The sequence below is a fragment of the Phaethon lepturus genome, unplaced genomic scaffold (genome assembly GCF_000687285.1).
Source record: "Phaethon lepturus isolate BGI_N335 unplaced genomic scaffold, ASM68728v1 scaffold20482, whole genome shotgun sequence".
NCBI lineage: Eukaryota > Metazoa > Chordata > Aves > Phaethontiformes > Phaethontidae > Phaethon > Phaethon lepturus.
Genome location: NW_010521491.1, coordinates 7923 through 35874, shown reverse-complemented (window position 1 = coordinate 35874; position 27952 = coordinate 7923). Strand labels below are relative to the sequence as shown.

The 27952-nt window shown below is 35.2% G+C and overlaps 1 protein-coding gene across 1 annotated transcript in view; it reads right to left on the bottom strand.

Moving 5' to 3' along the window:
* The window catches only part of LOC104616513 (UDP-glucose:glycoprotein glucosyltransferase 2-like), a 30412-nt gene extending 4469 nt beyond the window's left edge, over positions 1–25943 (bottom strand). The window contains exons 1-9 of the mRNA XM_010281551.1: positions 25932–25943; positions 24691–24803; positions 20409–20583; positions 18324–18420; positions 17189–17264; positions 14506–14606; positions 11210–11309; positions 6451–6511; positions 1121–1212 (exon numbers count right to left, since the gene is read on the bottom strand). Of these exons, the coding sequence (XP_010279853.1) occupies positions 1121–1212; positions 6451–6511; positions 11210–11309; positions 14506–14606; positions 17189–17264; positions 18324–18420; positions 20409–20583; positions 24691–24803; positions 25932–25943 (827 nt within the window). The remainder of the gene's footprint in view (positions 1–1120; positions 1213–6450; positions 6512–11209; positions 11310–14505; positions 14607–17188; positions 17265–18323; positions 18421–20408; positions 20584–24690; positions 24804–25931) is intronic.
* Between the last annotated feature and the right edge of the window lie 2009 nt (positions 25944–27952).

Genomic DNA, 27952 nt, shown 5'->3' with positions numbered 1-27952 from the left:
TTTCCCAGAAGACCCAACAGGACTCTAGAACATTTGTGCAGTCTGAAAATTCAATAAAAGAATGGAAACAAACCTGAAGTACTTACCAGCAGAACACAGCAGGCAAGATTTTAAAAATGCCTTTATTTCTATTTTGCTTCTTTTTGAGTTTTCTCTATTCTGAAAGGTTTCTTCTAAAATATATCAAAATTAAACCTAGTACTAGCATTAAAAAGCACTATTAATACTGCCATTGTTACCAAAAAAGATGCAAGTGACTCCATCTCAAAACTCTGGCTGAGAAAAAAAATTAAGTAAAAACTGTGAATATAAATGCTAAAACCAAGAAAGCTTAAGAACCTCCATAGAGGAGAAAAGATGACATTTTGAGCTAAAGAATAGAAAATAAAAAATTGTAGACTCTGACAAATCATAGGAACATGAAAAAACCCTCAGCCTTAGCATCAATAGATTTGCTGACAGTTTGCAGGCCACCAAAGATTCTGAAGTAATTCTGAAGAAATCATGTCTGTCCTGCTGTTAACAACATACAGAAGAATGCAAGGGAAAATATTTACAGTTTATGACTGCTTGCATAAAAGAGGCAATTCACAGCCAAAGTAATTATACTGTAATTACACAAGCTGGAAAAAGATTTCTTACACCAAAAAGCGTATTAATTCCCCATTAACAGAACTTACTAGAGAAGGTGGCCACACACAGACTCACAAGCATGCCAAAAATAACCCAAGGTGTTGTGTATCTAAATTTAATTCCCACAATTTTTTTGTTATTTTTAAGAAATAGGGATGTGAAAGCACTTAACTTAGTTTTTATAAAGTGCTTTTCCCACCTTTTTATACATACATGTTAGATTCTTTCCGTTTCCGAATTAATTTTACACGGTGAGTCGTAAAATCATAAGCAAATTAGAAAACATATGCCAGGAGAAAATGCTGTTTTCAACTACTTATATAATGTTCATATTCAAAGCAAAACTACTGTAAACCAGTACTCCTTCTACTGGAATCCACTTCCTGGCCCTCAAAATGCCACAGTTGAGATTATCTATCACCATGAGCATAACTCCTTCGGTATTATTAATAATTCTGTAATCTTCAAATAAAATCTATCATCTTACCTAAAAGGATCATGAAAATCCAAGTCAATATGAAGTCCGTTTAGAAATAAACGTGCTTCTCCAGGTTGGATTCCAAGTTTTTCATGAAAATGCTAAAAAGTAAAAAGTACTGCTAATTTATTTAGGTATGTGTCAACACTAACACACATATATAAAACTTTAAATAATTCTGCAAAACAGACACATCAAATCTCTTCCACATAATTTCTTCTTTTATCTGAGTGTTGTTGGTAAAAATATCGACAACATACTTTTATGAGTGCTATTTAACACACTTTTAATGTACAAAAGAAATGAAAATAGCTGCTAATTCCACGCCCCCCCGCCAAATGACCTATAGTGTCCCTACCTGTACAAGGCAGAGCAAGGACACATTCTCGGTGTCTGCCAACAGAAAGTGGAAATAAACACACATACAGAAATATGGCTTGTAAGCTTTTAAAAATTACTCCTATGTTTCCATTCAACAAAGGGAAACCTTATATGTGTCCTTCAGACCTCCACCTGAAACTAGATTTCTCAATAGTTTAACATCTTTCACAATTCCAAAAACCGTGTAGTCGCAATTGTTACAGGGAATTAGGAAAGACAGACTAGAAGCATACAATCTCTTCTAACAAAGGGACCTTGGAAAAAACAGAGATCAGAAAGGAATAGCAGAGCATATCCTTGCTTTGCAAAGACAAAAAAAAATCCACAATCAACGAATGCAAGAGGAAGTAAGTATTTAGGGAGTAAAGTATGTCTTATTTCAGAGAGCTGCAAGGCACCACACTGTTCAATCCATGGTGGCTGTAGCAAAATAACAGGAGCAACAGCAGTAGTTTATTCCAACTCACCCCATGAGGAGCAGTCGGATTTCCAGATCTGTCTTAATTCCCAACAGAGGAATGGAAAGCACGAAAAATATGCAGGAAAAAAGGCAAGCTGAGAAAGCTGTATTTTCTTCCCATTTAGCTCCCACTTGCTGAACAAAATAAGTGTAAACAAAAAGTGCACTTTGAAAAAAATCACACTTAGAGCAAGCAACTCAGGCTGCATATATTACTCCACTTATAAGCCTGTCACTGAACAAATGAGAGAAAAAATAGGAAAACATTGAAAGTGGTATTATTTCTTTAAAGTAGTGTGGTTACTTTCATACAGTTAAACGTAAGTAAACACAAAACTAACTGGGTTGTGGCATTACAAGTGCAATGCCACATAAATGAGACAACAGTTTACTTGAAGTTCCTTGTAATCCAACATATGTGCATATTACTCCTCATTCACTGAAAAGGTACTATATTCTTTCATATACATGAACAGTTTCACAATCCAAGGCAGAATGGAAATATGTAATGACACCTAATACAACTGTACGAAAGGCAGGGCTCTCCACGAAGGACAAATGCAGCTGTGGTAAGCCGGAGCCTAACACGGAAACAATTTTTATGAAAGTCCAAAACCTCTCCTTGACCTTGAAAAACAGCTTTTGAAATTTGTAAATTTAATTTATTCTAATGGTGTAACCTGAACTTTGTAGTGCTTTCATTGGTTTTTTTGTATGTAGATTTACAAAAGAGTAATAGAATTACTTATGCTCGTTATAAAGTATCTAAATACATATATTGAAACTCAGATATAATGTGACAAATACTGTGGATTTGGGAGGGACTGCATCCCGCTAATGCTAAGAAATAACCAGAAAAACTTTTTTGACAAATTTAGTTAGTTATTATCTTTCATGAAAATTTTAGTAGGCACCTAAAAAATGGATATTAGTGGGCTTTCAAAAAAGAGGAGCATAAATGTACGGCATTTTATATGGCATAAATGTATGGCAGAAATGTATGTTTCCTGTGGTCAGATAAGGAAAAAAAGAAAGAAATAGTTTAATTACTTTCCTAATTTATAAAACTCACTTTACTCCCAATCACATACTCATATAAATCATAGAAATTTTTTTGTGTGTGTGTGTCCCAAAACTAGGTACAGAAGAGGACAGAATTCCTATCTATGGTATTCATAGATGCCTGGCAATGGCAAGTGCCCTTGCAGCAGGTGAAATTTCTGATCATTTTACCTACACAGAGTTTGATCCTGAGACACAACCGAAACAGGCAGACAGGACAAAATTAAACAGCCAGGCACACAGGGATGAGACTACTCTGCACCAGGCAGAGAAGCACCCAAAGTCCTAGGTATACCTGGAATTTTTCTGTAGTTAGCAAATCCAACTTGGGTTACAGTTTTAATACCAGCGTTGTGCCACAAAGTACTGTGACTGCAGAAGAATCCCCCTTTATGGCACTGGACTCAAGGAGAAAACAATAAATATAAATGGGATTACAGTCTCAAGAAATCTAACCAGCATCATTCAGGGCTCTTGCACAGATCTTGTGAGATCAGCTAGAACAAGCCCTCTCCTTGAAGCACTGAAATGAGCATTTAGGATAAGAGATCTCTTGCCACTACTGAAAGCTTACTGGTCATTCCTATAAGCCCAGATACTCATGTAAACACAGATACTGAGGAAGACTGCAAGTGGATGATGTAGGTCATAAAAATCCTACTACTAACTAAAATGAACAGAAGAACAATGAAAAAATTATCAGCCACTGGGTATTGAAATAGGCCTCTCAAAGTTTTTCAAACCGTTCAGTAATGCAGTAGGAAAAGAACTGAGCTTAATCAGAGCTGAGACTCGTTCCACAATTTTGATGCTAGGCATTTGATTATTCAGAGGAGCGTCCATTTGCCATAAGAACTTAGATGGAAGGAGTATTTAGGCATCCAAGACTAGAATTTAACACTGACAATACTCATATAGTATTTTCATGCTAAACTGTCAGCAAATTATTGCACTGGAAGTTGTGAGTTGTGTTTAATGAGATTTTATTTTTTCTTTTATCTATAGCAGTTCTTTGTCTATTTCTTAGTTAGATATCAACTCATTACACCTAAATCATCACATGCCTTTCAACTTTTAATACCTTTATTTCCTCTCGTTGCATTTCCTATTCAACTTTCATTATCTTGAGAGGGAATCATCCAGTTACACACAGCATGAGATCCTATCTCTCCTGCTGCTAGATGGATGTACTGCAGTTCAGGAATGCACATGACGATTTATTGTGCTCTAGCAGCAGTGTTCGGGAAGTTTCCCTGCTTTTATTCAACAGATTTTAGCTTTTAGCTGTAGTATGAAGTAGGATGTAGTACGGAATTTAAACTTAGTGTGATAGGTGCCTAAGATCCTCTTGTAGTTAATGTATTTAATACAGTCATGGAATCATAGGAGTGATTCAGCAGACCAACCAGAGAGATATACAGTGTCATTTGTTCCAGATAAGGCACCTTGGACTGGAAAGTGCAGGTGAGGCAGAAGGGAACAGATGTCCCGGCGGACAGATCTGCCAGACCCGTGTGGCTATCTTGGATAGCCTGTGGCAACTCAAATGACATTTAGGTTTAGACCCCGCAACACAACTATTGAGTGACCCAAATAGGTTTTGATATCCATTGACTACATCTTCATTGTCATAACCGGAGTTTAGATATCATATCGATGTGCCTATATGCAGACATCTTCATTTCAAACCAAATCTTAGTTACTTTTCCTAATCCTTATATTTAGTAATAACAGCCATTTTAACTCCTGATATACCTTTACTTTTTTTTTTTTTTTTTCATTTTGGGGTAAAGGAGCAGTTTTTGATTAAGTTTTGATTATTTTTTATTTTTGTGTTATCGGAGCTGCACTTTGAGAAAGACGTTGTAAAGACTTCATCAAGAAACAAGGAAAGTCCTGATACCAACGCTCGTACTCTGGAGAAACTATGATCATCAGGCCTTTTGCTTTATCCTGACTATAACCCTAACAACAAAGAGCTACAGGAAAATGCATATCTTGTCTGTTTACAGCTAGCAATAAAGCAGGGTGATGATACTGATTTGCTCCCTTGAGCAAAAATTATGGGACTTCCCATTAGTGCAAGAAACAGCAGGCCTGCATAACGTTGAGCCCACCCTGAGAGCTCTGTGAAAACCCAAGAATCAAACATGCGCCCTGCACACAAGAAAGCTGAAGGGCTCAAGAATGTGAACTGCTGGGATATGTGAAACGTATTCTCAAACACACCAGTACCACACGCAATCACCTATGAACAATAAAAGCCCTATACAATTGTTTGCATAGCTGTTTACAAGGACGTAACACTTGAGCCTGTAACTATTTGGGCAGGAGATACTCAAGACTGTCAAGACTGGAAAGCCTTACATTAGCTTTGCACGGTGGAGAGCTCTAACACATTTATGTGAAATTTTTGCTACAATGGAGATGACAAGCTCTTTATGAGAAGGCTGCATCAGTGCAACGGGGACATTGCTCACTTTCACTCTTCTGGAAGGTGGAAGAAACTGTAAAGGCATTCCACTGGAGGTACTAGTCTTGGCAAGGCATGAGGAAAAGGCCTGAATGGATACAAAGCAAAATGATGCATGGAAGTGTTGCAAAAGTACCAGAGTGCCGTAAGAAAGAAATAACTCCCTTTCACTACGGTGGTTGGTCAGTCTTAACACCATATGAAAATATATGTTCTGAAGATCAAGATTAAGGACAGTACTGCGGATGTTATTTCATATAATAAACGTTAGCCACCAGTCCTAAAGGCATGGTGGCTAACGTTTAATTTTAACACTCAAGTTGAATGAAAAAATTCAAACCCTGAATGGAGACAGAAAATATAACAGATGTCATGAACTTGACAAACCCAAAGCGTCATCTGAGGATACATCTCGAGTCAGTCAAAATCACACGAACAATGACTCCTCATGTGATACAGAGCACAAAAGATGCCGTGCATCAAGGATGAAAATAAAACCACCGTCTACCATAGACGATGTTCAAAATACCTTGCAGAATAGTTGCATGCGTGATTCTGAGAGTGGAAAGCTAAAAGTGAGCATGTGCCGACTGTAATATAAGCATCAGGCCTACATTCAAGAGCAAAGCTCTAGAAAAATTAACTGATAACCTATTTTGCTTTCACAGCACACAATTTATGGCTGAACACAACGGTCTGTAAAAATTGTTTGTCCTTGCCTAATTCTGTAAAATCAAAAGAAGGAAGGGAAAAAGTACCACAAACAGCAGAAAGTGAAAAATTTGAAGTATTGAAAAAGTATTTGAAAAATTTGAGTATTTCAATGTTATTTATTTAGTAAAGTTGTTTAGAACAAATAGCTCTTTTTCTCTGATAGAAACCATGTGAAAGTTGCTACACTAGTAAAAATTTCCAGTAATGTGATAGTAACTCAAATGGCCACTTGAAGAAATAAAAACAAACCTTCTGATTTTCTTCTATTTCAATTCGCATTTTCTTGTCTACAGCCACTCTAGTCAGTGATCTGTAAAAATAAAATATTGGTATCACTCAACCACTGTTTTTTTTTTAAATGCATTAAATAATGTGAAATATGTATTTTAATACCATATCTGATGCAGTGTAATTGAAGAATGCTGTAATTAAGACTTAAAGAGTAATGCAGTACATAAATATTTTATTTTCAAAACAAATGTTTTGTTCTGTGTTACTCTAATAAACCCAGGTTTCAAATTTATGCTAGGTTTTGGTGAAGTAATATTATCAGCATAATTTTACCACTCTCAATCTTTCCTCTTGTTTTTTCAGGAAAGTAGCATGTGTATTACAGAAAAGTTGCTTGATCATCTAAATTATTACCTAAATAAATGCCATATTTGTATATTTTAAGTTAATGGTACTAACTGCATGCTACTTGACCTTACAGCACAGGTGGCCATGGATACAACTCGATGTTTTGGCCAAAGGCAAGGAAAATATGCAAAGAATGACCATTTTAAAATTAGTTGAGATTAGAAAAGAGATTTATAGATTGAGATCTTTGAAAATGTTAAGTATTCACAGGCAATAAAAATTTTGGTTTCCTTAGTCATTCTACTTTTAGAAGATAATCCATTGATTTGTCTTTTTTACCTTTCAAGAACATTGTGGAAGACTGTTTTAACTTTCTCTGCCACAATGTATTGTATGTGAGGTTTGTAATTACTAGGCTATCATAAAATACTCACAGAGCAAAATTAATCTCTCCATGTTTTAAGAAACCCTAAACCATATTAACCTAAATCTGATTCTCCTAATAAATGTCAAAATACTCCAGTTGCCTCTGTAAACATTTAGCAAATCTGTATGGGGCTTTAAGAAAAACTGGAGTCATCTTAAACCTGGAATTTAACTAAACAGGTTGAGCATGATCCTACTAAGCCAACTTCAATACTTATGGATAATAATGCAGTTATTTAATAATATAAATCCCCATCTCCCCCCAAAAAGAAACTGATTCAGAATAGACCTTGCTAGTAAACTCCACATTTTTCACAGTATGTCAGAAATAAGACATATAATCAGTTTACTTTAAACAAATATTCAAGCTTTCCAGACAATCAAAGAGACTACTTGTTAAGTGCAAACAGTAAGATTTCCAAGCTTTGTTTATAAATATTATACAATTCATCACCGCTAAATACCCTTTTCCCATTCATCCCCTCTAAATATTCCGGCAGATTATTTTTGTCGCTCTGAACCCCTTCTGGACCACGTGATGAAAGGGCAATAGAGGATCAAGGAGGAGCTGTATTTATACCAACCCATACTCGGTGGGCTTTCCTTGGCTCAAAATGAGAAAGGCGTAACTCAAACTGTGAGGTCAAAGAGAGCACTAAAACACGGTCAACGTGGTTCAAATATATTATTATCAGTAGTCATTGGAGGACAAGCTAATAACATGCTTATTATTGTGCAACTAATCTAAACTCTTTCTCATGAAGCCTTCATAATCATACTGCTAGGTACTCTCTATGCACATAAAGAATGTAGTGAGTGTATTCAATACTGAGTAAATATATATTTTACTGTACTACTTTCTGCGTTCACTTTTTTTGAAATAAAACTTGTAGACTAGAAAGCAAGAAACTATAAACATTTCTGTTGAAATGTTGAAAAAGAAACATTGCTGATTAAGATTTTTTAAAAATATTGAAAGAAACTGTAAGTAAAAAGGAAAGAATACCTGAAGCCAAATTTAAATTTTGAGAAATGGAGGAGAAGGATTAGGAAAAAACACTATCAAGTCAGAAGTCTCAAAAGCTGACTATATAGGACACTGCTTTAAGGGACCTCCTTAGCAACAGACACAATTCAGGAACACTACAGAACTCTTCTCATTAAAAGAACATCTGTAATTGATGCAAATTATTACTGAGAATTTACTTAACCAATGAGCAAACTAGCTACTTAACAGAACGACACCATAGCAAGGTGGAAATTTAATGTGTGGCAGTACTACCACAACTATTATTTTGACTTCAGAGCAGTAGTTTTAGAGAGCCCTGAACTAAAAAATACTTTAGGGGGAAAAAACCTCCGATTTTTATCTTGCTAAACTCAACTTAAATAGTAGTAGGGCCTGCAACTCTCAGAGTCAATGTTTCATTCTGCATACACAGGTGATAAAAACTGCACAGATAAAAAAGAATAACCTAAATCTTTCCAAATAGCTTAGAGTAGTAAGGCAGAAATGTAAAAAATGAATGTAAAAATAATAAAAAGGCAGAAAAAAAAGAAGACAAAGCTGGCCAACATTAGCAAGGAAGTAAAATACTTATCAGCAAAAGGTAAGCTTTACTGTTAGCTATTTTAAAAATAAGAGAACAATACATAAAAGACTCATTACGTAGTGCCTTGTCTATGCACGGCATTTGATGATGCAGGATTTTAGCAAGATTTTAAGGAGAAAATGTGATGGCCGATCCTTGAGAAGGACGCCCTAGGAATTTGAGGTAACAATTGTAAAAGTACCTGTGAAAGATGTCTGTTCATTTTGGGTTCAGTCATTTGTTCAATTTGTTCACAGCTTCACAAAGTTTTATGCATGTTTTTCTAAATATGAAGTGCTAAGGACTCAAAGAGAAACACTTTACTGTCTGAATCTGGAAGTAGATGGATACTAGTTATCGTTCTACATGATGTAGGAATGTGCTTGTATGACCTTAAGGTTGTAATATCTTCTATCATATAATCTCATGCACCTTTATTCTTACGTGGAAGAACATGTAGCTATGTAGTACTGCATATCAAGTGAAAAAAGGAAGCTTTTCACATGTTCATAATGTTAATATTCATGAACTATAAGTGAATAGCAAGAAACAGAGTATTATAATTCTTATTATTGCATTCTTAAACAACAGATAATTATGACACATATACAACAAAACAGAGATGAAAAATACCCTGTAAAATCAATGATCAAAATGTCGCCATGACATATATCAGTTGTTACACTGTCTACATCTGACGACATTTTGTAAAATCTACCTCAGACTAACCTTTTCAAATGGAAAATGCAGGTTATAAACTAGAAAGTGGAAGAAACTTCCAGAGGAATGGTATATTCATTTTTAATGGTCTAAGGAACCCCTTCATTTTTAAGGAATATATAATATTTGGTTTTTATTTTCATAACTACAGTTCTAACATTTTTATACAGCCTTTTCTAACCAAAATTTGCATAATTAAAAAATGGTTGTTTTCATATGTAAATTGTGTGAAATTTAAACAATTTTAAAATACTACTATCATAATGATCAGTTATGTATCTAAAGTGATTAATTAATATCTTTTACTTTCCTGTTTATTCTAGGGTGGTTTTTTTCCAAACCAGTATTTTTAACTCAGCAGGTTAAGTATGATTAGATTATTAAGGAAATATATTTTGTGCACTGTTTTTACACAATGCCCCTTTGATTTAGGTTTGTTGTCAATGTATACCTACTAACTTTAAAAATTTGTAATCTCTCATGTTAAAAACAACATGCTAGATTAGCATAGCAGAATAAATCATACAGGACAGGAACTGCAATTCCCCTTTTAATAACTCCAAAGTCTTCTTATACGTTTACCCATAAAAATAAAATGTTTGAAGAATAGGTAAGTTGTGCTCTAGTACCACAAATACACGGCCGGGAGTCAGAGTGGGATGTAACTAATGACTTTTTAAATCAATGACTTAAATGTCACCTAGCATACTTCAACATTTTCCTGTCCTTTAAAGAACAGAACTGGTCTTGCAGTTCAACATTATGTATGTTTCCACCGTCTTCTAATGGAGAGCTGCATTTTCTGATTGCTAATCTAAGTGTAAACTTGTACCTTACTATTTCATAATTATGTTTCAGGCATTTAAAAAGTTACTTTTCTTCCTTGAAAGAAGATGTTACAAAGGTATTTTTTCAATTACAGTGTAGATTTGCTCTAACAGCAAATCAGAGATGACAATAAAACACTGTGATAATTAAGCAAGAGTTGTAAAACGTGAAAGCACACTGAGTTAAGAATCCTGTTCAGCATCATACTTAATTCAGTAATTCAAGCAAATATTGCTGATAGGATTACATGAAGAACATATTAAATATAAAGAAAAGCATTTCTCAATTACAATACAGTTGGCTTACTGGAAGAGCAAGTTTTAATATCAGCACAGATGAAAATGTTATTCATTTATTTAATATTTATCTTGATCTTATATTAAGTAACGTGTTATGAGAGACAGATGTCCCCCAGTAAGAACACTAACATACAGTAGCCTGGGCCCAATCTTGTCAGCAATGTTTTGCTTAGAACTAATGTGGGTGGATCCCCTACAAAATTTATTAATAGAATTTTGCCTCTTCCTACTGTGAGTAGATCTGCTATTAATTCAACAGAATTTTCCACCTGGGAAAATATCATTCCAGTAAAAGCTGGGAGGAGTAGGTATTCAACCATAAGTGCCTGAAGGATTAGAACGCCTTCACGGCATCTCCTGCATCAGACAGGAAACATTTAAGAGACCAATCAAGAGCTCTCCCAGGAGTTATTTTCTACTCAATGAAATTGCCTGGAATCCATCTAGCAAGCTGTAAAACATGAATATTTGACTGCAGGATTTGTATATAAATCTGTATTACTGTCATTAAATTCAAATGCAAACATAAAAACAGTATTTGAAAAACAAGTTTAAGTATCATACCTGGCTCTTATTGGGAAGTTCTGAGCTATGTCTTTCATTACCTTTAAGGCATCATAAACAGGAGTAGACATAATTCGAGCAGCTGCTTGAAAACTAAGATCTGGGGAGAAAAAAAAATGAAATCACTGAAAATATCACTCTCAATACTGCCTACAATCAGAAAACTGTTCCATATACACACTCTCACTATTAACATTTTTTATGTTTCAATTATACATCGTAAAAGATCATGAAGTAACATTATCAAGGTTGAAAAGACAGGCATTTAAAAGTTGGAAATACCAAATTCAGGCATTCCTACTGAAATTTTCCTACAGAAAAATTAATTTCCTACAGAATTCTGCTCAGCCATCTTGAGCATACACATTGTACATGCAAGTTCTACGTTTACAAAAACACTGAAAAAACCAGACAATTAATCATGTCGTATTATGCCAGTATCACAAGGGTATCATGCTCAAACCTAGATACACACCAACCCACAATCACCCATAATTGCAGTAAAGAATAAGATCTTTCCAGCTCCAGGACTTCACAAGATTTTCAGAGAACAGATATATTAAATGTAGAAGGCTGCATTGAGCATGTGAGGTGTACAATTTTCAAGAGTAGCAGCAATTTCGCAGGAAGAGAAAATGGAGACTCATGAAAGAAAGGCCAAATTTCAGTTCTCCTAAGTGTCTAGCACAACCTTTAAAGGGATCTAATTTTTCCCTCTATGCTTTTTCTCAAAATGAAGTAAATTCTCATATATCAGGACAGTTTATAATTCATTTGCCTATCCACTGGAAGAACAATGATGGAATTCAGTTAGCCTTCTCTGGTGCCTAACTTGGGCATGACAAATCTTGGCACATGAGACTGGGAAAAATCTAATTTTGGTATCAACAGGGTAAGGCAGTGATAGAGTAGGTGCTTCCACATACTTTGGATACAGTCTGCCTAACTACCTCAGGGCAATGATGCTTTTTCCTCACAATCTGCTAGTTAAGACATTTGACTGAAGGCCTCAGGTTATTCAGTTTCAGGAAAGCTGATGCCACGTATAGTAAAAAGTGCTGTGCAGAAAGTCATAGAGGATGCTGCCTAGTAGAATATTTCACCATCTTTTTGAACCAATTAGGTTAAAAAAAAAGGCTGAAGAAAAGTGAATAGCACATGTTCCTAGTTTAGCCTGATAAGGTACACTTTGGGTGCAAAAAAAGATGAGTCTGAGGTGGAATGTTAACTTGGTATTTCTTAATACTTTAAACAAAAAGTATAAATAAATAGATCACTGTTTTCAAAAAGAACATTTCAGATCCCTTTCAACAGTCAAATAAGCTGTGATCAGGTGAAGCAATACCCAATTGCTGCTGTTGACTACAGATAGTTGATGCCTTACCTGCTGTGCACTTAGGACGCACACTTAAAATGCTTCATAAATCGTTGATAATTTCCATTTTATGCTGAACAGCTACAGTATGAATATTCAAATCTCACTGAGGCAAACTGACATATCTTTTTATCTTCTTGGTTATCTCTAGTCAGGGACTGTCACTTACAGACCTCCCCTTGTGGCACCCTAACACAGCTGAGAAAGCAGTGTAGGGCACCTTGGGGAACAGATGATCCTAAGCAGATCTCAAAGTATGCTTTGAAAGCTAAAGAAGTACTAGAGATCAAGAGGCTGTTCACACAGATAAAAAGAGTTATTAAAGGGAATACCACATTGGTACTCTGTGCATCATTTTTCACTATGAATAGTAAACCTAATCACTTATCTAAAACATAAAGGCTCTTGAAAGACAACTCTTGCATGGTGGTTAGGGTCATTTATAAATAGAAGTATGCCCTATTGCTGAAGGAGTTTTGGTTAAATTTAGTTAGATTTTTACTTGGAAGCTAATTAAAGAAAATCAAATAGTAGCTGAGCCGTTAACTCAGCCACTATAATTAGTCATTAAGAGCAAACTAGAGAAAGCACCCATTCATGTCAGGAGTAGGAGTATCAAAACAACTGCACCATACAAAGAGGGGGCTGAAGACCCCCTGTCTGAAAAAGCCCTGAATGTACTTACCACAAGCCAGTACCAGCCTTCCTGGCGCTGAACAAACAGCATCCCAATGCTTAACTGCTTTCAACACTGTATGAACTGGTTGCTTGGGGAGCAGCAGCAATTTCATTTTTTATTTATATAGACATGACACTGCAGAAAAGACCACCACTAAACAGAGACCTTGTACTGGCTTTTGAAGGTAGACACTAAAGCGTGGTTGCTTCTGCTTGAACATCAACAGAGTGGTATTCAATCACGTAAAAAAAAAAAAATTAAATAGACAAAAAGAGAATTTTCTTTTTATTTGCACAGTAGATTTCTCAGGAGAATAAAAATGCAATGTTTTCCAATTTTTTTTAAATTTTGGACTGAGATCAATCCTGCAGCTGAAGGGGAGTTCATTGTTACAAGACTGCAGGTGAAATACAGTTATCTCAAATAGCTAGATTGAGACTGGGTACTGCTAGCAAGCTCCATAACAGTTAGGGTCCCAAAAAGAAACTGAAGTTCAGATGATTGTTCATTCTCCTTCACTGCACTAGTACAAAGGCAAATCAGTTTTGGTGAGGTTGCCCTCTAAAACTGAAGAATGTAACAGGCAAAATTAAGTTGCCTAAAACTTAAGTGTTATAACATTTTAGGGACCTATTTTAGAGAGATTTATAATTCCATTCAAGCTACAGAATGTCCTGCAGGTCATCACCACAAAAGCTGTATAGAAATCAGCTTCTACATATTTGTTCTCCTTTTCCACAGGAAAGCTTTTAAAAGCATGTTCTTCCATTTGACATTATATTAAAAAAAAGTATCACTGTGAACTCCAATACACTGATAAAAGTTAGAATTTATAAATTAAAGAAAACAAACTGTCTTAACCTGTATTTCATCCTGACTCAATAGTCATGTCAAAATGATATTTTTTGCCTGACCTCTCAACAAAAATCTGAAATTGAATTTAAAGTCTGAGATAACATATCAGGCAGAAAACCAGGCAATAAAATTTCTCTCTTTAAAATCAGTAAAGCTAGTTATGACTCTTCCTCTCATAAAATTACTTCAATGCTCCTTTAATTTTTAGCATATAATACTAGGGCAAGATACCGACATAGTCTTTTTAAATACTTGATATAATACTGCCTTTTTATGAAACCATATACATCTTTTTAAACGAAGATTTTTTCGTAATGTTGATACATCAACATAACAAAGGAAAATTAGAGAGAGTACTGTGTTAATTCAGACAAATGCAATACATACCCTGTAGCTCCCAAACTTTCAGCGGTTCCATGTTGTTAGTAGTTTCAATTAGATGTTTTTTAAACTCTTTCAGATTATTTTTTAGATCAGGATGCATCTGTCTACAATGAAACATTTTTTTAAAAAAAGGCAAAATCAATGACATCCATCAATGTCTGCTTTTATCCACAGCATTGCTCACAACTAATACTGTATCTTTAGGGTAACAAGCAAGAATTAAAATTTCAATTAATTCTTAAAACAAAAATGAGGATTTGGGGTGAGAAGAGGTGATTTCTGAGGACTAAAAGCCAGCTAATTACAAGAAGGAGTTCAACTGATTTGTAATGATCTATCTCAAACTCTGTTTTGATGGAATAAATGAACTCAAAGATTAAACAGTATTAATACACAATACAAGCAATTGTATAGTTTACTATAGCATAATGTACACCTAACCGTATACTAACTGTACTACAGATTAACTGTAACTGTACACAGAGTTTGTTGTATTACCTACAAAAGATATAGGCAAGACAATGTTGAGAACATCTTTTATGAATTAATAACACTGACAAAATCAAGCTACTGAGCACATAAATCACTAGTCAGACCTGAAGAAGAGCATGGTGCCCAAAAGCTTATCTGTTTTTTTGGAAAACATAATTAGGCAACAAAGTTTTGAGGGCAAAGACGTCAGCTTGCTACAAGACACCCTCGAACATCAAACAATCTCTGTTAGATTTCTAAAGATTCTTCTACTAGAAATATTGAACAAGAAGCAAAAAGTAGGTAAAAAACCAGACATCTAAAGCATTAAGACTTTAACTTCCGTAATATTTCACATTTTATGTTAGATATTAAGAAGTTTCACAAGGAATCCACCCTCCTCAATTTTAGCTGTTGGATGATATTAACCATTGTTCTTTACAGAAAAAAGAAAATATCACTGATGAAGACTGTTATTCTAGAATTAAAATATAGTCCAGATTCCTCAGAGAAAGTATACTTAACTGAAAAGGGAAGCAAAGACAGAAAATTCCTTTTTTTCTTACTGGTAACATAGGCAAACATAGTTCATACGCTTAGAAATGCCTCTATGAAGTGGCAAACTCTTAACTAGTTTTGAGCTCTTTAATTACTGCTTTTACTGCTGCCTTTGCAAATTTACCTTGATGATATATTTTGTTTTCTGTTCAGACCTTCACTTCTGTGAATGAAAGACAACTGACAAATAAGACCTAGCCACAAGCCACAACCAAGATCTGTCATTGATGCTTGGTCCCTCATTTCTCTTGTTCACTTATGCTATGGTCAATGTAGGCACAAAATCAAACACACATAAAGCCAACTGAAAAAAGCTACCTTTCTCTGAATATGTATCATGATATGGATTGAATTATGTTAATTTGCACAATCAAATCATTATATTTGAAAGATTTTATGTCTTCTGCTTACATTCATAACTATTTCACAGCTGAGAAAAGTATAACCTTTGACATGGCTATAACTGAGGGACAATTTACAGACTACTGAAACATGTCTCATTTCCAATATGAAAAGGAGAAGAAAAAAATACGAGCCTAGAAACAATGTCAAAAAGTTTGAGTAGTTACCTGACAGCTTCACAAATTAGTCACAGTGCAACATCAAGCACCTAAGTATAGCTAAACCTAGCACAATCCAAGAAGAAAAAAAGCTCAGATAAAGATATGACATAAGCATTTGATATTACTTGCTGTGGAAGGTCTCTAATACATAGGGGAAACAACAAGAAAGCCTGCAGATGTGGGTGCACTTCTATCTCAATATGTTTACTTTAAAAAAGCTAGAAAGGGGATGGGCTCTCAAGACTTCAGACAGCATTAGCAGCTCTGAACTCTGAGAAGATTTACAGCTTGGTGACAATATCTACAAACACTTTTTACTTTAAATAATAATAGAGAGAATGACACTAGAGAAGACCCACACTCTTGAGTTTCTTGTTAAAAAAACCCCTGGATTTATGATTCACTGCATGGAACTGTTACAGGAAAAGGGAAGCATTTCTGATGACTGCCACCACAAAATGAATCCATCACTGGAGGACTGGAAGGAGCCCTCGATAGGGTAGCATACAATTTCATCTAACAGATTGTAACTTGGAGCTAAAAGAGTTCCTGCTAGAACAGAACACAAACTCACAAGCTCCAAAACAAGAAGACATCTATAATAAGCATATCTTCCAAGAAATACTACTCCTTAACTCTAAGAAATGAATGACTATCCATCTTAAAAACACCTTATGTAGCTACAACACATGGGTTTGGATTTGTTATGCTACCTCTTGCATTTTGAAAACTACCATTTTGATTATCTGAAAACAGAAGTAGCAGCAACAATTTACTGTAGATACAAACATGAAAACATGGTGTTCTAAGATTTTGTGACTGTTGCCCAGAGGGATATTTTTTTACTTTAAAAACAGTTTACTGTATACATTCTAAGAGAATTAGAAAACTAAAAGCAATAAATTGAAATTGAGAGAATAAACAACTGTTGCATCTTTAGGTTAACAAGACATACACAAAAAAGTTAATCAGAATTTTCACCAGTGGCAAATAATTTCCAACATAAATCTCACTTCCTTCACTTCAAATCTATATTTTTTTAAAAATTTTTGGTACAGGTTCCAGAAGTTTAATTATAACTTATATCAACGCACCTTAATTTGCCAAAGAGAAATCCCTGGACATCATTTTCTTCCTCCTCATCTTCCTCTTCTTTTGTCTCATTTGCTCCTGAACACATACCACATGTAGACAATATAAATCAAGAACGTTACTAATGTATTAAGTTCTTATGAATAATAAAACAGTTAACACAAGCATAAAATCAGAAAGTTGTCATTCACAGATGTAATTTCAATTAGATTTATACTTATGCATTCATATTTTGTCATCAGAATGAATCACTTTACAGAACTTAGCAACATTCAAATTTATTTTTAAATATAATTGATCCAATGGTTACATTTTTTATGTAAATTAAATTGATATGGTTAAATAGTTCATGTCCCAAAATAGCCATTTCTCAGTTTGATTAAGTGGTGAGGTATAACTCCTATCAGCCAACTATTACCAAATTTATGCTTGAAAAGTATGATGACTTTAAAGTGCTTGAATCTCCAGCTAGCATTTGGTGCAAGTCAGAGATCAGATTCTTTCCCTTAAAAAAAATTAAACTATTTTTGACATGACTCAAAGGCTAGTAAACCTTAGTCTTACCAAAGAGAGTTAACTAACTTTCATAATAACTTGTAAATGTCCACACAAAGTAATTTCTCTGTGTCAGAATGCTATAGCTACCACTTTCTGTGGCAAATGTCTCATTTCAACATGTAGTAACATACACTGGTGCCAAATTTTATGATACAGCACATCTTTCCTACAGAAGATTGTGAAAGTATTTCCACATAAATCCAGAAAAAAACCCTCACCCCTGAAACACTAATGTGATACTGTAGTAATTAGCATATTACAGATGCCAACAAGCATAAAGTAATTGAAGAACAAAAGTTAAACAATCTTATACTTATTGAAAGGAAGACGAATGGGTTATGTTTTGAAGAGCCACAGAAAACAACAAATTGGAGGTTAGGTAATGAACTATATCCTGAGCACAGCTGTTTAAAAATGCTCACATATATTTTAATGTCTTAGTTCCTAATGCCTGAAACTTCCTTCTGTAAAAAGAAACTACGTATAACCTTCAAATCATTACTAACTTTATAACTGAAGATTATAACTTATTTCAATAGTATCTCAAATCAGATGCCATAAATAAAAAAAACGACATACCTTTAACCTGTGTGTCATCTACTGCTTTATATTCTGTGCTCTTTATTGCAAGTTCTACACCATACCCAGATAAATACATTTTTCTGGAACTTGGTTTCTGTTTGATGATATTATTTTAACAGAACAAAAAGTATAACTTAAAAAACTGTATTTGTAGGTGATTAACAATATCTAATACTGTAACTTTAAAATGTTATGACAGTCATAACTTAAATTCATCTTTCACTTTGTGATTTAAAGTACAAAATGCTACACCAAACAAATTACAAGAGTCATGTAAGGCATAGTGACAGTCCCTTGAGAAGGTGTGTAACAGAAAGTAAGGACTTCCTTTACCTCCTGCAGACCACAGAAAGGCTGTGTTGAAATCTTAGTCCCTTCACATAACATTAGAAGCAGGATTAGAACAGGCAGAGCTGGTAGCACCCTGTACAGTTATTGATGCCTTACAATTCACATTATAAACATTTACTCATTTCTTTGTAATTTTGACAGCCTTTCAGCATGTTAGGAGGAAATTCTCTATTTCTGCATCAGACTGATTCTTTAAAAAAGTTTTTACAAAAGAGTTAATCACTTTCTGCAGGGAGAATTAAGAAAATGTATTAAAGTACCACTGCTAAAAACAGGTTCCCACTTTTGAAAACAAACAACAAGTATTCCTAACTTTGGAGCAGAAGTTTGACATTCAATAGTCTAATTACTCGGAGCATACTTATTTCTGAAAATTTGCCCTAGTTTGCCCAAAATGTATGAAAATCCCCTTTCCAAAATGCAATTTGCACATACACAGCAGCAATTTCTTGAAAGCCTTTCAGTTTTAGCTTGCAATTTCTAAGAATCATTCTGTTTTGAGAATCCTCCAGCCCACAACAGAAAACCCAGCAGGGCTGGGGTTTTTCTCTGTTGGTCTTCTAAGCAAATCTCAATGCAGAGAGAACAGCACTCTATGAGCAGTCTCGGTGATACTGGCAAAAAAAGATGAGAGCATAAAGACTGTACCTCTTCTGCTCTCAATGCTCCCTCTTCTGGCATTTAATGTAAAAAAGGAGGGAGAATCCGTCTCAGTAGGAACAAAAGAATAAAAATGGAGGTTGTGAGGAAGGAAGAAAAGGGAAGAGCAGTCTGAAGAGACAAGAAGCACAGGAAGACAACACGCATTTGGGGGGACCATGGTGCATAAAACTGGTCAGAGCAAGGAGACTGTAGGCATTTATTTGAAATAAAAGTGCATAAAAGAACATAAAGTTCAGTAAAAACTACACCCCACACAACTTAGAATTTAAGACTGGTTTCCTCAAATTCTCTATTTCATTACTGTGAGCAAACAACTCAAAGTCATCCGCAAACTATGGATCTCATCTCCCTGAAATGCCTGGTCTGCATATATCACAGCAACCTCTCCATCAGATTATACTTGTATTAGCCACACTATTTAAGAGCTGTACTGTGAATATAAATTATCAAAAACCTTCCAATAACCAAAAGTGGGAACAGTATAGTTCCATGTACTGGTATTTGTGTTGTTTTGTTTCAGGGAGAAAAGTAAGTCAAGAAAAGCATTCAGAAACATGTTTAAAATACCAACACTGTGGACGCAAGTGTCGAAAAACTGGTCAATAATGTTGACTGGAATAACCCATGCTGTTGTACTACAATGAACCTATGAGATTATACTGAGAATATATACAATTATACTTATTTTTCAGCTTGATTTTCTATTCTACTTCCAATTTTTCTAATTTTTGTTACTAATATGTTCAGCCTGCTGCACCAATATTCACTCAAGATCTTCGTACAACATACAAAATCCAGACATATAACCAAAAAAAGAGATATTTCAAGGTCAGTGATGCAAACAGTGCTTGCATGCAGTATTAGATTATATTGTCATGCTTTCCCAGCTTCAAAGTTTGTATTAGGTTAATCACTTCACCTAGAAAAGTTTTAAAATTGGAATATATACTGCACATGATTTAGGCAAATGCAGAAATAAATGTAGAAAATGTGTTTTGTCAAAAAGCAAGCAAAATAAAGACAGGATACTAACAGTTTACTGCATCAATGTTAATTTGAATTGCATACCTGAACATAATGCCGGAGAACATAAACAATTTCTTCCTTTTGTGCTTTCTCAGATAAAATCTTGTGGAATTTGACGAAGTCTTTCGTACCCATTTCTGCATAAAGAACAACCACTGGGCCATCCTCTTTGAGAGCTGGGAATTTGTGATCTCCCTTAAGAAGATATGGCCTAGGTCTGGTTTTAAAAACAAATAACAGTGATACTACGTATTCAGAAAAGAAATTAAAACAGTGTCAGTTTTTCTACTTCATAATTGAAAAAAACTAGTAAGGGCTGATATGCTAAAAGTATACGAGCCATGTCAAAATCATCACAAAATAATCGTGATTGCTCACAAATGAACTCTGAATAAAATATTTTCAAATTAAAGCCTAAGAAACTGAAAAATCATCAACTATAAATAATTTTAATATATTTTATCAAATCACAACACAAAGCAAATGAAAACCATAGCACAGAGATTTTGTGCAACAACCAGTTACAGCTTGAAGCTTTTAATTTAAATGATGCATTACATCTATTAGAGATATACAGAGCAATCAGTGAGTAACAGAGTAGCAGAGAGATATTCAGCAAAGTTTGAGACAGCTGCTAACAGACATGGAAAGTAACTGGGGTTATACTTCTTCAACACCATCCAGCCCTGTTAATTTAGCTAATTTTGCAAATTTTGACTGCCTCCTCATTGAAAGCCATGACTAGAAAAGTTACACTTTCTATACCTACAATGATTTCTTAGATGACTGCAAACATCTTTTGAATAAAACCTGGGAAAGATGGAAAGTAGCAGAGGATATGATTAACTAACAGACTCATGGTGCTAACTGTTGATGAGCACACTTCTTTTTCAAAGTTGCCTTTGCATAGTCACACTTGAAAGACCAGTAAACTCACCCCAAATCTCTCCAAGACAAGTACAGAAACTCTAACCCAACACACACTACAGAAAAGTGTGTAGTAGATGCTCATTGAAAAGCCATACCGGAAAGGTGTGAGCAGAACTCCACATGCGTGGTAGGTATGCAATCAAAGACCACATTTGTAAGGCAGAGACAAAAATGGGGCCTGGTTTGAGAATTAACTTGGGTGCATGCAGCCATGTGTCACAGAAATATCAGACAAGCTTTCCCCCTGTCATCACAGGACACAGCAGACAAAGTAGGTGTCACCAGGGAGTCTGAAACAACTCTTGAATGAGTAAGGTGTGTTCAAGAACAGATCCAGATTTTCCCCAATGAAAGCATACATATGGGATGGGACTTGTGCAACTTCCTTCTCCTATCTAGACAGAGCAAAAAACTGCCACAGTCATTTATAGAGAGCTGAAAACCCACACCAAGGGAGCTTCTCTTTTTTTAACTAGTCACCTAAGTATAGCAGAAGAATGACTCCGCAAAAGGTGGGTACCAAGTGCTGCCATGACTTTCTTGAACACTGACAGTCTCAAAGGAAGCATTTTATACTATAATGAACACGCTTCACTAAAAAATTAAGTGCTGCAGTGAAATAACACTGCATAGGGCTACCATAATGACCTTGGATTGGAGAATTAAAGCATTCAGCCCTTGTAAATCCAATATAAGCCTCTGTTCTCTGTTTCTCTTTGACACTGAATAGTAGTGAGAAGGAATTGATTTGCTCACTCTTAGAGCTGAAAGCTAATTAATTTCCTGCCATAAGAGATTCTCATGAGAAAGCTAGCTGAAAGGGAAGGAACAGCAGTTGGGCAGACAAAAAGATGAAAAAAATACATGGATGTGGAGTTCAGCACTTGGATTCAGTTACTAGGGTAGTACAGACAACTATATACTTGCCTAGATAGTTGCCAAGATGGGGTGCAGAAGGAATGTGATGGACAGATGACAGCAGACATGCATACTGACAAACTTTCTAAGGCACTGATTGTTCTGAGCAAAATGTGACTCACATCAATGCTTCTGTTCTTAGCAGCAATAGCCCCAGAAATCATAGTGTTGTGTTTTGGACAGTTAGCAAGATAAGCAGTCCCAACCATTTAACCACTGAAGATCTTCCTCTGACACATCCAGAACCCCTGAGCAGACCATTGCACCTCCACACAAAGTACTTCCAACTAGAGCCATGCAGTCCATTGCAACATGGCTGAAAATGCAACAGACCAAATCACAGTAGATGCTGCATAAAGGACTAGATGAAGCAAAAGCTTAATTTTGACATGCAGACTTATTTGGGCTCTCCTAAGTCCAAAGTGCCTGAGCCTCCCTAGATCTCAAGATGAGCTGATGTATCTGCACAAAATAATGCTGCAGCCTCTTCTTTCTCTTCCAGTGAGATTGGAAACTATCATTGCTAAAAATAGAACATTTCTAGTGTCCTCATCCAATGTGGGAAACTTTAGGACACAACTGAAAGCCTAGTTTAAGTTGGCCTGGCTTAAGTGGAAGAGTCATGACAGACAGAAGACAGAAAAAGAAAATGAAACACAAAGGAAAACAGCTTGAAATAAAAAAAGAAACAATAAACCAAAAAGATCTCTTTTCATAAAAGCCACAGAGAAAAAGAATGACTGGTTATGGGGAACCAACGGTGAGATGGCACACTGTCCCATGTATCATTTGTTCACCATATAGAAAAGAACGAACAGGAGTACAACCCCATCTATATTACTTATGGTAAACATCTCAGCACAAGTGAAAAGCATCTGCTACCCAGGGTACAACTGGAAATAAATAGTGGAACCAATTACCTGAAGGTAAACATAGTTTTCTCAAAGTCTAGCTCCAGGAACTATAAATATTTGAGTGATGCAACTACTTCTGGGGTGTGGAGAAGGAGAGGAATTTTATCAAGATTTTGTCCCTGCAGCTCTGAAGGTTGTAATGTGACTGGTACACACAAAACTATCCAAAATACAAGAACAATTGAATAGAAACAAATTCAGTTTTGTTGTAAGTTTTTAAAGTTATTGATTTCTGGAAGTCTAAGTCTTTCAATTCTGAATACTTCAGGATTCTATTGTTTATTATTGTGATTTTCCAGAATCGTCTAAATTTGGGGATAGTATCTCCAGAAAGGAAGATGTGCTGAATCCAGTTAACTGCTTTAGAAGAAGAGCATATTCAGACATTGTGATATAATGTTAAGGTCTCATAATGCCTGACTATATGACGAGAAGAATTCAACATAATTTTAAAAGCCAAAATTTAGTACAAATAATTTATGTAAGAAAGACATTTGTTAGGCAGAATGTAATAGTTACAAATGGGACATTGCAAACTAGACAGTGAAGTGTTTTTGCAAAAACCTCGGCTATTCAATAAGTAAAAGACAGGCTGTAAATTTATCAGTGGACTTGGAAAATACCATAAATCACTTGTGTAGAACCCAAAATTGGTTTCAGAAGCAACCATCCCCAAAGAAACAAATTCATAGGTTTTCAGGGTTTTTTTTCCGATTTATATTTGATAGAAAGCAAAATACAAGAAATATGCCCTACTAAATCATCTTTCAGCTTTACATATCTCCATGAAGTGGTTGAGGGTTTGGACACTAATATATATTATTGGTGAACTTGACCATTGCAGGGAAAAAAACCCACAACAATGAAAGATGTTACATACAGGTCTTGAAAAAATACAAATTAATTCTTTTTTTAATGGAGATTAAACATTTTGGTTTCATTATTTTGTTGTTATTATTTTTTATTTTGATAGGGTCTATATTTTACTTCACGGCCCAAATTCATTCTGGACTGATGCTAGTTTCTACATGAATAAGCCTGCAGAAAGTCTTGATAGGAGCAAAGTCTAGCACAAGATGAGGAAAGGTTCTGCCAGCTGAGGTGGATTCCTCTTCCACCCCTGTGCTAAGCCCTTACAATCCAGAAAACCTCAAATGCAGCAGCACTAACTACATAGACAGATCTGTCAGCAGAAATACTGTCTCAGACACATTAAATGGTAAATTTGTATAGAAAGTACACTGTAACTTAAACTTGACTACCCCATACCATACAAAATTATCCATGTGGTTAGCGCAGCAAAGTCCTATGATTTTATTTTAAAACCCTACTTGATGAATTCTCATAACAGTAAGCATTTAAAATATTTCAAAACCAAAAGTAACTCTTTTAAAATAATATATATTTCAGGTGGGTATGTCTTTAAATATCCAGGGATTTATGTGCTTGGCATTATCAAGTAAGTAGAACATAACATTTCAAATACTACAAGTATATATGCAATAATACATTTTCCTCTCTAGTAATCTATTTTTCCTCTTAAACCAGATCATTACATTTACCTCTTAGTAGCCTTCTTCAGCAGCTTTTTTATTTCATTAGTCTTACAGGTGTGTTTCTCATGGATAACCACAAATGCACTGCAGCCTTCTGGTGGAGGTTCATCAGCTGCAATCTAATATTTCAACAATTAACCAGAATGCTTTGATTGCACTTCAACTTAAACTCACATCCCTTTGATTAAAATAACTCAACAGCTGCCATTGAGTTGTGTTTCTAATTAAGCCCATTCAAAATTGGGTACATGTGAAAAAAGTAATGGAAAATATTAGAAGAGTGAGACCTTATAACCTTTGTGAGATGTAGTCTATCAAATGCAGTCATACTCCAGAAAATGCAAGTCCATTTATGTTCCATAAAGACAGGGCTGAGAAATCTCCTCCACAAGCTCAAATCACAGCCTGTACTCCGAGATCTTTTAAATTTTAGTCGCTATCAGCAATCATGTTAATGTAGAAAGATTTGACTGCTAATGAATAAATCACAAATAATTAACATCAATTTTTTGTTCTCTCTCCTTCCCACACCCCCACCTTTTTTTTAAACTCTATTCAACTATTCCCATGTAAAGTGGGAATCATACGACTGTATGTCAATGACTCTGGATTCACAAGCCGAAAGATAAAAATGAAAAGATATGAGTCTGAGATTATGATATTCCTCCAGAGAACACCTGCAAAACCCCCTAACTTTATTACAGCTATTACCTTTCAGAAACATGAATTTCTCACTTTATTTTGAAGGTGGCATTGCTAAAAGGAGGAGGAGCAGTTTTAGGGTAGAGGCACAGTGAATTTATGTTCTCTGACTTTTTCATTAACAAAGCAGGTATTTGACTATTCTATCTTTCAACTTTTCAAATACTAAAATAATGAGAGATGAGAAGTCCACTAAATAACAGATGTAAATTACTTGAAGCTACAGGAAACTTCCAACTTTGGGAATGTCTGAATTACCATAGGATTATTTAAAGCAATGCAAAAAACCACCACAATCTGAGTTTTAAAAATTAACAATTCAAAAAATTCTACCCTGAAAATAATGCTATCCATACAATTAAATATGAATATTTGTTCCTGTCAATATAACCAGCTTATAAAGCGTCACTTTTATAAATGGATCATGTTTGAATCCAAATAATGTCAGCATGTATTTTATTGAACTGTAATAATGAACATTCTTTACTCTGCAGCCAAAATACCACATAAAAACATGTATCAAATATATCAGATAATATAGTCACCTGCTGAAACATCTGAACAGTTGGAGAATATGCTCGTATGGAAAGTGCAAATTTCAATAGATTGATTTGCAAATTGGATAAAAATTGTCCTGCTTTCTTCAAGATTAAATTGTAATAAGAATGCTCTGAATCTGTTGAAGAATAGAGAAAGAGACAAACTTTTAGTGTTTAGCCATAAATGATGTGGCGTATCTACCTGCACTACATAATAGGCAAATATGTTAGTGCTCCTTGGCAGTTCAAAAGTCTTGAATGCCATCCACTGATAATTGTTTCCTTTACTACCAATTCTAAAGGCCTAATGCAATGTAAATACAACAAAAGTGAGCGCGATAGCACTAGTTAACATCTAAATCATTTTCAGCAATATAAAAATGAACTCAAGACAATAATGTCTCTCTGCAGATCCATAAAGTCTTGAATAGAGTTTATTCATTTATTTCTATTTCTCAACCTTATGCTAGCCTTTTAAAGCAAATCTTGAAGGTTACTTACTTTCAACCAGCATTATTTTACAAATTATTTTACAGAATCACGGAATCATTAAGGTTGGAAAAGACCTTTAAGATCATCAAGTCCAACCATCAACCCAACACCACCATGCCCGCTAAACCATGTCCTGACATGCCACGTCTATATGTATTTTGAATACTTCCAGTGATGGTGACTACACCACTTCCACTCTAAGCATGCAACTTTAAATAAAAATCTTCTAAAGGTGGCATTCGTTGGGCTTCTCTCGCATATCCTATTTCTTCCTTAAAGATACTTGATAAGCAAGAGTATGAGAATGGATGCAACATGTGAAGTGGCTTCACCCCTCCCTGCATATCTTGCCTTCTCAAGGCCAAAATTAGGACTGCAAATAAGAAGGAAGGTGGGTGGTGTCTGGGAATGACAGAAGTAGATAACAAACAACATTGGTTGGAAATAATTAACCTTCATTTCTTCTTCTAGAAGCATATGCAAATGTATATTCTCATGCTGTTCTTGGACTGTGAGGCAAAGAAGCCTAATTAGAAAGAGGTTGTAATATTGTTTTATCAAGTTGTGAAAAAGACCTGTATCTGTTTAAGGAATATCACTCATCAAAATTTTATACATGTATACATTGTACTATATGATATTGTTGAACACAAACAAATTAAGAGTCAGAGAACCAAAGCTGTGACGATACCAAGCATTGTACACCATCCCTGTCCCAGAGGTTGATCTTCTACAGGACAGCTGAAACATCCGTAAAGCAGTCCAGAATTGCCAATTTATGCCTCCCCCCCTGCAATCTATAAAGTCAGCATGTATTTTACTTACATAGATAGATATTACCTGGAAACTGCAGTCATTCAAGATCTTTTTCACTGTTTAATTAAAATACTTTCCTGTAAAGGTGAAAATTTGCAGCAAAGGGAAAACGAGTTGCAGGGAGGAACCATTCTAGCTGTCCAGCTTGAATTTTTCTGTGTTCTTAGGTCAAAACCTTATTTTAAAGGTGCTCTTGCTGTGAAAGTGGAATGATCGTCCCAGTAGGAAACCCCTTTAAGGGTCCAAAGTGGCACCAAATTTTTACATAGTGTGAAAATCATCTCACGTGATTTAACCTGCCAGATTTTACGTGCCTCAGCTGCAGTATATCTCAGAAGCACTCATATCAAACAAGTGCAGCAATCAAAATGCCATTCTCTTCACCATGGCCCAGGTTCCAGCACAACATTAGACCACATACAATAGCTCTGCAGGCCATAGTTTTGGAAATATCTATTAATTGCTCCCAGCAGTTCTGTATACCATTTTCATAACTAAGTACTTCATATCCTCTCACTTTCCTCTTTACAACCCCTAACCTTCTTTTGTTATTAAAGCGTCTAGGATCTCCTTTTGGCTTTTTCCTCCTTCTTAAAACTCATTATTTAGAAAGGTTGAGTTTGCTGTAATTCACTAGGAAAAAAAAAAAAAGAACCTAATATTACAAAAGGGTATGATCTGCATTTCCAGAAAGCTGCCTTCCCATAAATTGTGTATGA